Genomic DNA, 13529 nt, shown 5'->3' with positions numbered 1-13529 from the left:
TTTGCCTTTTTTGCGTATGTTTAGTTATATCGTTGTATATATGTATGTCTGTGTATGCATAGTATGTACATAAAACATATGCCAAAATCAAAATTTTAAATATATTATAAATGTATAAGAATATTTAATTATATATAATAAATGTAATATCTGTAAATGACATATTAGAATAGTAATATAGATGGCTTACAAATAATTGAACATATATATGTATTTGGGATGATTTACAAAAATATTGAGCAGATCACTTAGTCATATGAAAAGCCTTTCATTTCTTCATATTCTTGGACCTAGCAATTTCACCTCTTAGAATAAGGATTCACCTTATCCTAAAGAAATAAACTTACATGTATGTAATGATTGAGCTACATGAGATGTTTACTAAAGAACTCCTATGCTGTGAGCATTAACAACAGTCCAAATAGGGGTTCCTGGGTGGCTCAATCAGTTAAGTGCCCAACTTAAGCTCAGATCATGATCTCATGGTTTATGGGTTCCAGCCTTGCGTCCGGCTCTGTGCTGACAGCTCAGAGCCTGGAGCCTGCTTCAGATTCTGTGTGCGTGTGTCTCTCTCTCTCTCTGCCCTTCCCCTGCTTGTGCTCACTAGCTCTCAAAAATAAATAAATGAACTTGAGAAAGAAAACAGTCCAAATATTCAACAATTGGGGATTGGTTACATAAAGTATGCTGTATCCATATAAAGAATCTTAGCAGAGAGCTCTTAAAAATTATGCTAGCATGGGGGTGGGGTGGTTCAGTTGGCTGAGCACCTGACTCTTGATTTTGTCTCCAGTTATGGGATCAAGCCTCACGTTGGGCTCCATGCTGAGCATGGAGTCTGCTTAAGATTCTCTCCCTCTGCCCCTCTCTCCCACTCATATGCACTAAATGGATGGATAGATGGATGGATAGATAGGTAGGTAGGTAGGTAGGTAGGTAGATAGATAGATAGATAGATAGATAAAGTAGTAATAGTAGTAGAAAAAAATCTTATGGAGGAAATCCTGATTTTGTAAGTTAAAAAAAGAACAGATGACAAAAGATTATTTCGTTCATATGTCTGGAAGAAAGAAGTGGAATGCCAAACCAAAATGTTAATAGTGATAGCTCTTAAAGATGACTTAAGGGGAAATTTTTATTTTCTTTATACTTCCCTGTGTCATCCTAACTTTTGTACAATAAATGGACAAATAAGTGACGAATAAGCATTAAAATAAGCATTAAATGGTCGACTAAGCATTCCATTCATAAAGTCCCAAAGTTGGCAATTATAAAAGGGTATACAATAACAAAGTCTTTCCTAGCCCTGTCTCCCAGACAGGTAGCTCCTGTCTCCAAAAGTACAGAGGATATTGTTTCTTGTGTATCTTTCCAAGGATCTGTTATGGTGATAAAAGGTGTATGTATACATACATTCTTTTACTTTTTATCCTACAAATCACAGCATACAATACATACTATTCTGTACTTTGCTATTTTGAATAAGTCTGTGCACCTATCAGTTCACCCATATCTACAATCTATCTGTAGGACACATTCCCAAGAGTGGAATTGCTGAGTCAAAAAAATGTGCACTTGTCATTTAGATAAATACAGCCCTATTGCCCTCTGGTGTTTTAAAAATAATCCTTTCATGGTTTCTTCCAGTACTTTCATGGCTTGGGTGTTTTTTTGTTTTTTGTTTGCTTTGTTTTGCATTTCATTTGTGATCTCCTTTAATTTTTCCTGGCTTAATGGATACTTAGTAAGAAAAACAAATCATTTAAAATATTAAACTCCTCACTTAGAGGTGGAAATTCAAGTGCTGGTTGCCCCCATCTGCTTGATCACAGGATCTAGATGCAAATAAGGACATCTTGCAAAGGTTCAGCTTACGCAGGGAACGAGTAACACGGCCAGACCTCAGCTCTGCTCTGTGCAGGTTTGCGTCCAGAGTCACACTGTAGCGAGGAGGGAAACCCGGAGAACTCCAGTTCCACCTTCAAGTGAACTTTTCACTTCCGTAGCACTCAAGTCACTGGTTGGATCTTCTTTCCAAAATCTTGTAAGTTGCTTTAATCCTCCAAAGAAAAAGAAGTGGTGTCCTCCTGTGGTGGTTGGGGTATGTGTTTATGGGCTGGCGTGCATTTGGGTATGACCGTGTAAGAGCATACAGGAAGAGTGCTAATTTTATTCCTGTAGAGGTTGTCTAGACCTGTTACTGCGGAACCTAAGCAGCTGCACTGAAATGTCAGATGGATTTGCACAGCTGACTCAAGTTGCCAAAATGAGAGCAGCAGAGTAGTCCCATAAGTTGACCCGATCCAGCCAAGCCCTGCTTAATATAGATACACCGTGAGCTTAGCTTCAGTCACCCCCCAGCTGCTCAGCGCACACTGCTGGGATTCTCAGGGGGGTAAAATCTCTCGGAGTAGCGTTAACCCGGATTGCTCGTTCATTGGGGGAACTTCTTGAGGGTTGATTATCTTGAGAGTCTTTGGTTATTTCTCCTTCTCTAGGAACATAGAAAAATATCGAAAATCATGTCAGAACACAGCAGGAATTCAGATCAAGAGGAACTCTTTGATGAGGAGATTGATGAAGATGAAATCTTGGCCAACTTGTCCCCTGAAGAGCTGAAGAAACTGCAGTCGGAAATGGAAGTCATGGCCCCTGACCCCAGGCTTCCCGTGGGAATGATTCAGAAGGATCAGACCGAAAAGCCACCCACGGGAAACTTTGACCATAAATCTCTTATGGATTATATGTACTGGCAAAAGGCATCGAGACGCATGCTGGAAGACGAACGTGTCCCTGTCACCTTTGTGCCATCCCAGGTAACCAGGGATATGTGTACAACAGAGAAACGGCTGCCTGGGCCTGAGCAACAGGTGTTTATGTTGCGATGGTCATTTCTCAAGACTCCATGTTTTCTTTTGCTTTGTTGCCTCCTCTAGGTTAAATCATAATGGTTAATCATGTGCCAGATTGGAACTTCCTGGAACACTTACATGGTAGAATTGGGAAGGAAAAGGAGTAGTTTCTTGTCAATGTCTCTTTTTTTAAAAATTGCTATGGGGTTCATGGTGTAGGAAAGCCTGTTTTCTGCAGACATTATACTTAGTGAAGCATTTGTCCTTGACTCCTTTCTTTGGCTCACAAGCTGCTTAAAGAAGCTGATGAAAACTCTGTACCCATCCTTGGGCATATGCATTCATATGCTATTTCACATACAATTGCAAAGGTCTTAAACCCCTCTGAAGGCCCACCACACAACTTGATATTAACCAAGTTAATAACCAAAAATGCAATATTAACACAGCTTACTGGCTATCGGTAAAAAGTTTAGAAATTGATAGCCAAGAAATAGCTGTCTTAAAGACAGTCCTTTCTTAAATATGTTTTTTATATGAAAACTGGTATTTATGGTTGAATTTATGAGATGACTGTTAATCAGCATACTTTTTTAAATGTTCCACTTACAAATGACATAGCAAAAGGAAGACAGAGATGCCAGCAGGTAAAGTCTCTTTTGGTTATGCCTGCTGATACACATATATGTTGTCACGTTGCTCTTATGCTGGCTGTAATTAAGGAAAGTTACAAACTATCTTCATGGTTAGAAGAGTTTAAACATGCGCTAAAGGTAAGAAAAAAAATATTGCTTGCTTGATCAGATTCCAGCGTCAGGCATAATCTCCAGATATTTTACAACTGGAATAAAAGCCAATTCTTTGGGGCACCTGGGTGGCTTAGTTGGTTGAGCGTCCAACTTTCGCTTAGGTCATGATCTCGCGGTTCGTGGGTTCGAGCCCCGCGTCGAGCTCTGTGCTGACTGCCAGCTCAGAGCCTGGAGCCTGTTTGAGTCTGTGACTCCCTCCCTCTCTGACCCTCCCCTGCTCATGCTGTCTCTCTCTCTGTCCTAGAAATAAATAAAAAAAAAAAACATTTAAAAGCCAATTCTATATGAATGTGAATTTCAGGAAAAAAAATTAATTGGGTACTTTGAACACTTTGTTCCGTTGGTATAATTTAAACAGCTTGATGATTGGCTCCCCCTCCTGGGACAGATGAGAAATGCAGTGGTCAAGGCTTTAGGTGGTTTTAGGGTGACTGTTGTCAACTGTGGCTTCTAACCTACAATATGTCAGGGGCAACAAGATCAAATTATGGCTTGAAAATGCTATACCAGCTTTCGAAATGACACCCATGAGTTACACATGCAGTATAGGAAAGTGCACTCATTGATGGGCAAGAATCTAATAAACATTATTGATTAAAGGCTGCCATTTTCCTTTCTAGATTAAGCAATTGTTGCTAAATATCTGCATAGTCCTGCCGTGTCTTTCATAGCTGGCTCTGCCTCTAGACACTTTGTTTCAAAAGAAACTGGACTAGCGAGCCTGTCCTTGAAGTAGCCAGGGCAGTTGTCACAGAGCTGAGACAAAACAAAAAACAAAAAACAAAACAACCAAGTCTAGGTCTTTGATATATTTCAGAATAGCAAAGTGCTCTCATTTTCCCCACAATATGTTACATTTTCAGGGCAACTATCATGATGTACATGTTATACAAGATTAGCAAGAATTTAAGGAATGTAAATTTTGTTGAGGGCAATAAGTAAATTATTCTGTCACCAGGACTTTGAATACAAAAATGCCTATTTCGCTATAATATAAAACCAAGACTTCAGTGTATTGATAGATAACTCTTTAAGGTTTTCAAAGCAAATCATTTTTGGATCACTTCTAGAATTGACTACCATTTTAAAAAACAATGCAGAATCTGAAAACAAAGTTAGGTTTCATTTTAATATAAGGGATGAGATAAACACAACCAAAAAAATGTGTGTTTGTATGTATGTGTAGTATGGCTATAAAAATTCATCTTTATTTAGGTTATATTTGCCAACAAAACTAATATACATACTTTGTTTTAAAAAGAAAACCATTCAAACACATGAGAATTATATAATATAAAAAGTGAAAAGCCCCCAAGTGCTTTCCTTCCCCAGTCATTATGATTTTATTGTTTGGGGCACCTGGGTGGCCCAGTTGGTTAGGCATCTGACTTCAGCTGAGGTCATGATCTCATGGTTCATGAGTTCGAGCCCCACGTTGGGCTCTATGCAGACAGCTCGGAGCCTGGAGCCTGCTTCAGATTCTGTGTCTCCCTCTCCTTCTGCCCCTCACCTGCTAGTGCTCTGTCTCTCTCTTTCAAAAATGAAATAAAAACATTAAAAAAGATTTTATTGTTTAAGTAATTTCTACACCCAGGATGGGGCTCGAATTCACAACCTGGAGATCAGGAGTCCTGTGCCCCTCTGACTGAGCCAGCCAGGTGCTCTTCCCTTTCCAGTTACCTCTCTTTCTAAGAGAGAACTTCTAATTTGGTAAACATTACAACAGACTTTTGGTCTAATATGTCTATAAACTTGGTATGTTGTATATACGTATATAGATGGATACCCATACAAATGGAATGCTCAACATACAGTTTATTTGCTTTTTTTCACTTCATAATAAACCTTTTTCTTATTTCCAGAAGCCACTGCTCTGCTTCATATTTCTCCACTGCATATGTTCTAACCCTCATAAAACTCTCTTTTAGGTGGACACTCAAGAGCAGCATGAAGAAACAGGCAAAGGTAATAGACATGTGTCCCAGTATTTAAAAGAAAGGCTCAACAGTGAAATTGCAGCCAATAGAAGAGAATCAAAAGTCAGCCCTGATGTCCAAGAACCAGATGATGATGATGGTGAAGAAGGTGAAGGAGATGAGGAGGAGGATGAGGAGGAGGATGAGGAGGAGGAGGATGAGGATGAAGATGAAGAGGATGAGGATGAAGATGATGAGGATGAAGACGACAAGGAAGAGAGTGATAAAAAGCCACAAAGAGGAGAGGGAGGGGAGGAAAAGGAAAAAATCAGAAATGGCGAGAGCAGCTCCCCACAAGTAGCTAAGAAAGCATTTGAAGAACAGAAAGACAGACTAGAGGGCCAAGAAAAAAGTGAGAAAAAAATATCCAAATTAGATCCTAAGAAGTTAGCTCTAGACACCAGTTTTTTAAAGGTAAGTGCAAGGCCTTCAGGAAACCAGACGGACCTGGATGGGAGCTTGAGGAGAGTTAGACAGAACGATCCCGACATGAAGGAGCTCAATTTGAACAACATTGAAAACATCCCCAAGGAAATGTTACTGGACTTTGTCAATGCAATGAAGAAAAACAAACATGTCAAAACCTTCAGTTTAGCAAACGTGGGCGCTGATGAGAACATAGCATTTGCCTTGGCTAACATGTTGCGGGAAAATAGGAGCATCACCACTCTCAACATCGAGTCCAATTTCATCACAGGTAAAGGAATTGTGGCCATCATGAGGTGTCTCCAATTCAACGAGACGCTCACCGAACTTCGGTTTCACAATCAAAGGCACATGCTGGGCCACCATGCCGAAATGGAAATATCCAGGCTGTTGAAGGCCAACACCACTCTCCTGAAGATGGGCTACCATTTTGAGCTCCCGGGTCCCAGAATGGTGGTAACCAACCTGCTCACCAGGAATCAGGATAAACAAAGGCAGAAGAGACAAGAGGAACAAAAACAACAGCAGCTGAAAGAGCAGAGGAAGTTGATAGCCATGCTGGAGAACGGGTTGGGGCTACCGCCTGGAATGTGGGAGAGGCTGGGAGGACCCATGCCCGATGCCAGGATGCAGGCGTTCCTCCAACCTCCTCCTCAGCCTCCTAACCCCCAGGCGGTCCCCTTCAGTCGGCAGAATGAAATGATGAAGAAGCCATCGCAGCCTCCGAAGTACAGGACGGACCCTGACTCCTTCCGGGTGGTGAAACTGAAGAGGATCCAGCGCAAATCCTGGAAGCCGGAGGCCAGAGAACCTCCGGAGAAAACCAACCTCAAAGACGTCATCAGAACGCTGAAACCAGTGCCGAGAAATAGGCCACCCCCGCTGGTGGAAATCACTCCCAGAGATCAGCTCTTGAATGACATTCGTCACAGCAATGTCGCCTACCTTAAGCCAGTAAGTAGAGGGAAAAAGAAATGGTGAGCAAGCACCAGCCAGTGTATCCCACCTCTTTTCCCGGCTTGTTTTTTTTTTTTATGTTTTTTTTTTTTTGAGACAGAGACAGAGTATGAGTAGGGGAGGGGTAGAGAGAGAAGGAGATACAGAATCTGAAGCAGGCTCCAGGCTCCGAGCTGCCAGCACAGAGCCAGATGTGGAGCTCGAACTTATGAACCATGAGATCGTCACCTGAGCCGAAGTCAGATGCTTAACTGACTGAGCCACCCAGGCGCTCCTCCCTGCTCATTTTAACGCCAGGACACCCTCACTAATTGTGACTAACTGGGGTAAGATTAGCAGCATTACCAGGGGACCTAAATTACTTGTTGTCCTCATGGGCATACATATATCTGTACACCTTAGTAACAATAATACTAACAGCTAACATTTATTAAGCACTTACTATGGGCCAGATTCATTATATGAATTAACTCATCATCTTAACAACCCTGTGAGGCATTATTATTCTCCCCATTGTATACAAAAGAAACTGAGGCTTAGAGAAGTTAAATAACAAGTATAGGAGATACAGCTAGAAAGAGGTAGATATGACACTGATATTCAGTTCCAAGTTCAAGGTCAAGCTTTTATTTGCCCCAGAGATCTTGAGGAGCCTGTTGCAGGAATAAGTAAGAATGATGCCTAAATTAGGCCCCTTGTTTGTAAACAACAGAGGGCTTCCGACGTGTTTAAAAATAGTTGGTACTTTTTTAGTACATGAAGAGAGACTACCTACAATTGCATTTATATACGCTTTACTTGTTAGACAGCCAGACAAATGGTAAACTTCAAGTTAGTGTCTCCATGAGATAATGGAGTTTTAACTACTATTTCAATGTTAATATTTATAATGATTCACTATTACTGCTGCTGATATGTGAAAGTATTTTATTCCTTGCAGGTTAAGTTGAAGAAATAATTATTTTTGGTCATTACTATGATAGCATTTATGGAATCTGAAAGGTGTGTGTCCAAAGGTCACAGGTAGTTGATAATTAACTGTATTATTTTAAAATCTAGTGTGTAATTCAGCCAAAATAGTCCATGTATGATTTTATCATGAAGAGCCTCAATTTTTTTCAAGATGTGTTCTACATATCTATGTATGTCCCTTGTTCCCTCCCATCTCCCAGACAACATTCCATTCCTCCAAATCAAAGATGACTTTCCTCTATGTTGCAGGATTCTGGTTTTTCCTAGGGGAGAAGCTAGGGTGAGCACACTAGAGGTCCCATGAGGTCAGGCAAGAGTTCTTTGCCTGCCCTTGGTATTAACTACATCAAGACCGTCTGCACCTGCTCCTCTCCAGACAGCCAGACCTCTGTAGGGGGTGGATTGGGCTGTTGATTTGAGACACACTAGCTCTGTTACTGTGTAACCAATCATTGGTAAAGCATATGGGAGCTCCTTGGGAGTCTGTGCTATGAAAAAATAACAAGCCTGAAAAGGGTGAAGAGAAAGTCTTCTTACGATCTGCGTTAGAGGTGGCCTGTGGATTCAGAGTAGAAGAGAGAATGGAGTTCATATGATCATCTGACCCACCTCTGTGCCTTCCGAGGGAGTGTTGTAGTGAGCAAGTCTGCTTTTCCTGGAGTCTGTTTCATTCTACTCAGTCACTTATTCATTATGTAATGCATATTTCCGTAGTACTGTTTACACGTCAGCCACCATCCAAGGGGTCAGGAATACAGAAGTGAATAAGACAGGTCCAGTCTTATTGGCTTCATGGAGCTCAGGATCTCGGTTTTATAGTTTCCATAGTCAGGACACTCTGCATTTTAGTCAGCTGAAAACCAATTCAACTTTGAGTTCAGGTTCTAGAACAGACGGCATTAAAATAAATTCACAAGGTTACTTACAAAAATGCGGCACTCTGCTCAGTACTATATTTTCCATTTTTGACCACTTAAAAAAGTTATCACTTTTAAGTTTTGTTTTTACCATCCACTGAGAAAGAAACATGTTTCATAGTCAACTCTGACATGATTTTTGAATGACGGTCTTGCATATTGGCCTCTGCTTTGAAATGTCTCTTATCTGCTCCAATGGATTGGCAGTCCCGCCTCCTTTCCACTGCCTGGATTGGCCAGCAATAGGCATCTCTTTGCATGTATTTAAGATGCAGAATGTCAAACAACTTCATCCACACAGTCCTGTAAAATGCTCTGGAAAAATGTCAAAATGATCATCCCACTGACAAAACTTCACTCATGTCCCTTTGCTCCCCACTGATCAAATTGTGTGCTTTGCTACATACACAGTAAATCTCCGCTTTCATGTTGAATCATAGTGTGATCTTTGTAAAAACTATTCTTTTTATGTTGAAATCATTTTAGACTTGTAGAAGTTCAAAAATAGCACAAAGAATTGGTATATACCCAACACATTTTGTCAACCTTGACATTCTTCAAAAGCTACTCTATTTACTGTTTCATTTAGGTAATCTACACCCAGTGTGGGGCTTGAGCCCATGACCCTGAGATCACGAGGTGCATGCTACTCCCACTGAGCCAGCCAAGCACCCCAAAACAGTATTTTTTTAAAAAGTAGGCTCCACGCCCAGTGTGGGGCTTGAACTCATGACCCCAGAAATCAAGAGTCAAATGCTCTACTAACCCAGTTAGTCAGGCGGCAATACATCTGCCCGTGTAGTTAATGGAAGTGCAGATAGTGTCAAAGACTGTGGTGTGTTCGTGCTTGCATCTGTAACCAGCTATTGTAAAACATCAGGGCTGGTAAGATGCTTTCTGATTTGGGGGCTATGGAAATGTCACTGAAAACGCTACTGGTGACAGTATCACAAAATCTGAGCCGAAAGGGATATTTTTAGCCCGTCGAAGGAGACATCACAGCATTCGCTTTGGAGAACTGAAACTAATGGTTTTTAGGTTTTTCTCTCCACACTTGCATTGGTAGACAGAGATGCCCTCCACACCCTTGGGTTTTCAAGTATGAGATTAAACGTGAAGAATAATTTTGAAATGTGATTTTTTTTTTTTTTTTTTACCGATGCTCCTAACTGGAATCTAGAATGTCCAAAAACATAAATACAAATTTAGTCTTAGAAAACTTAAAAGGGAAAAACAAGACTAGCTCTTTTCCTCTCATAGACTTGGAAATACTATTTTTGGGGGTGCCTGGGTGGCTCAGTCGGTTAAGTGTCCAACTTCGGCTCAGGTCATGATCTCACGTTTCGTGGGTTTGAGCCCCGCATTGGGCTCTGTGCTGACAGCCAGCTCAGAGCCTAGAGGCTGTGTCAGATTCTGTATCTCCCTCTCTCTCTGACCCGCCTCTGCTCATGCTTTCTCTCTCTCATGCTTGCTTCTGGACTGGGAACTTTGAAATGAAGTTGCTAGCAAAGAATAAAGGAAAACCTGTACACTTGCTGGGTTTGAATGTTACCTCATCCAAGAAGCTGCCAAGACGTTTAAGAGAGATGTATGTGCTGTGTGGGCCAGGATTGGAGAACTGACAGACTGTCAGCCAAACCTCCAAGCCTATATTGTTTGGCTTAAGTATTGTTGTACAGAATTTGAAATACTGCATAATAACATTGAGGCATCTGTCACCACTGGAAACATGAGATCTGGCCACAGTGGGCTTGTATTTGTATGGTACGAATCAGGCGGATCTGGGATTGGCTTCTTGCTTGAGATGGGTCATGGGCTTCTCAGTTTTTCCTCAGTCTCCACGATGCCCTTCTGCCTAATACCTGGCCTGTTTCACCCACTTGCATGACTTTTTTTTTTTTGGCTCCAGGAGCATTTTTTTAGCTTATTTTGTTCTTGTTTTTAGGTGTGCTTTTAAACTGTCTTGTCTAACAAAGTGAATTGATTAGATAGTCATTAATTCCTTTCCCTGTATGTTAATAACTGAGTTAATATGATACCAGCCCAAAACAAAGAGGTTAGGCTTGTACAGTCTTATCCCTCCCTGACAAATGTGTGATTTTTTTTTTCATCTTGAAAATTTTGTGGACTACTCACTGCCTACCATCCCAGATGGGTCTTCGTACTTCTCCCTGAAATAAAATTCCATCTGCGACAACTATTGAATTCACTGAGGCCAGATGCATTTATGTCTTACGCAAGCTTCAGTGCCAATCCAAAAAGGCATTTTAACATTAACTCAGTTTCATTTTGGGCTCACCTATGTATATCTGGATTGCTTCCACTCAATTGCCTAAAAACACAGCTAAATTTCTCCTTTGGAAAGACTTCAGTTTAATAATATCATAAGCAGCCCTGGTTAGCGAAAAGACTCTGTGACATATTGGCAGTTGTGATTATAAGACGCATCATTATAAACTCTTGAGGATTTATCTTCGTTTCCGGCCATTTCTTCTTTGCCTCATTAACAAGATCTTCTTTAGGATTTCTGGATTCTCTCCTTTGGCAATTTGCTCCTGTTTCCTGTTTTATCTTTTCCCTTTGTTTCAATTGTCACATAATCTAGGACACTCCCCGGATCTCTCTTTCCCCTTAGATCGCTGGGGTTTTCTTAGCTACTTCATCCATTTTGTCCCCAAGCCAAGCTCTTGAGTTTAGATCTACTTGTGTTTCTGGTTCCCAGTGTTCCATGCTCTCGCCCTTCTTTCACACATTCAGGTCCAAAGCCCCAGCATTATCTTCAACAATTTTTTTCCTGCCTTAATTTCTCGTTCCTTTAGAGGATGTCTCTATGGGAAAAAGCTATGTCACATCTCAAACTCCTCTTGAAAGAGCATATGCTGACAGAGTCACTCAGTCTAAGAACTGCCATTTCCTAATACCTAGTGTAGAAAGGAATTTATGGTATACAATGATTCTGCAGTCTGTGAGAGTGATTCTTAAATTTTAGCATGCACGAGAATCACCTAGAAGGCTAAAGACAGATTGCCGAACCCACCTCCAGAGTTCCCCATTCCGTAGGTTTTGGATGGTACGCAAGAATTTGCATTTCTGTCCGTTTTCTTGGCAATGCCGATGCTGCTTTTTTGGACACCACACTTGGACGATCACAGCTCTGTGACATCCACCACAAACCACATCTCCTAACAGTTCCCCTGAAGGGACTTCCTTTCTGACCTCCACGCCCCCTGCTCAAACGACCGGGAATTCTGTCTCTATCGGTTGAAATCTATCCAAACAGGCTTGACTCAGATACGACTTGTTACAACAAAAGAAACCAAACAAATTACGAGGAGTGAATACTCTCCCTTTTGATTTCCATTATCCTTCATCTGTACCTCTCTTACTGTATCTTCCACATTCTGCTTCAGGTTGAGCCCCCTTAAGGGTACAGTATAGGTTTCCTAGTGGATTGTGAATTCCTCAAAGTAGGAATTTTCTTTCTTCATCTCTGTTCTGGACACCCTCTGAGGTGTTGACTGAGAGCAGGAATTCAACTCCATATGCCAAGTTAAATAACCGCTGCTGAGATCGATCTTCTCCTCTTGGCCCAGTCTCTGTGAGGGTATGTATGTGTGTGCCCTGTGTAATGCTCTCCACACACACTTTCCTTAAGTAGTTTTAACCAACAAGTGAAGGGGTAACAGGACCGCTAACTATACTGCACCCTGATTCTCATGTGTTTGTAAGTTTTATGTATTTATAACATCCAGGTTAGCTCTCTTTTCCTTCATGGTTTCTGTCTTTTGTGTTCTGCTGAGAAATGGCTTCTTTCGGAGATTACTAAGATATTTGCCCAACTTTTATTGTTGCGGTAGTTTTGTTTTGTTTTGTTTTAAATTGTAAATGTTTATTTCTGAGGGAGTGAGAGATAGCATGAGTGGGGGAGGGGCAGAGAAAGAGGGAGAGACACAGAATCCACAGCAGGCTCCAGGCTCTGAGCTGTCAGCACAGAGCTGACGTGGGGCTTGAACCCAAAGATGGCAAGACCACGCCCTGAGTTGAAGTTGGACACTTAATCGACTGCGCCACCCAGGCACCCCTATAGTTTTTTGGTTTTAAAAAAAATATTCCATATTTCAGATGAATTAAAGGATTAAATTTCAGAAATAAATAGAGAGTAGGGGCCACTGGGTGGCTAGTCCGTTGAGCGTCCAACTTTGGCTCAGGTCATGATCTCATGGTTTGTGCATTTGAGCCCCGCATCAGGCTCTGTGGTGACAGTTCAGATTCTGCTTCCTTCGAATTCTGTTTCCCTCTCCCCTGCTCACACTCTGTCTCTATCTCTCAAAAATAAATAAACATTAAAAAATTTTTTTAAATAAGAAAAAGAAATAAATAGGGAGCAAAAAGCCCACTTTGTTATTTCTCTTCCAAAGAGCTCACCAATGACAGCTAACCAATGACTCATTATTTTTCACAGTGAATTGCCAATGTGGTCATATTTTAAATATGTCAATATGTATCTGGGTTTACTATGTTGGGCCAGTGCCACATTCTGCTTTTTTTTTTTTTTAATAGTTTATTGTCAAATTAGTTTCCACATAACACTCAGGGCTCATCCCCACAAGTGACATTCTG

General features: G+C 41.1%; 1 protein-coding gene across 1 annotated transcript in view; it reads left to right on the top strand.

The window, feature by feature from the left end:
* The first annotated feature begins 2522 nt into the window (after positions 1–2522).
* The window catches only part of LMOD3 (leiomodin 3), a 13061-nt gene continuing 2054 nt past the window's right edge, over positions 2523–13529 (top strand). Inside the window, exons 1-3 of the mRNA XM_077770649.1 lie at positions 2523–2816; positions 5590–5746; positions 5813–7017. Of these exons, the coding sequence (XP_077626775.1) occupies positions 2523–2816; positions 5590–5746; positions 5813–7017 (1656 nt within the window). The remainder of the gene's footprint in view (positions 2817–5589; positions 5747–5812; positions 7018–13529) is intronic.

This window comes from Crocuta crocuta, unplaced genomic scaffold, assembly GCF_008692635.1.
Source record: "Crocuta crocuta isolate KB4526 unplaced genomic scaffold, BGI_CrCroc_1.0 scaffold126, whole genome shotgun sequence".
Classification (NCBI taxonomy): Eukaryota; Metazoa; Chordata; class Mammalia; order Carnivora; family Hyaenidae; genus Crocuta; species Crocuta crocuta.
This window is presented reverse-complemented; position numbering and strand designations above follow the sequence as displayed.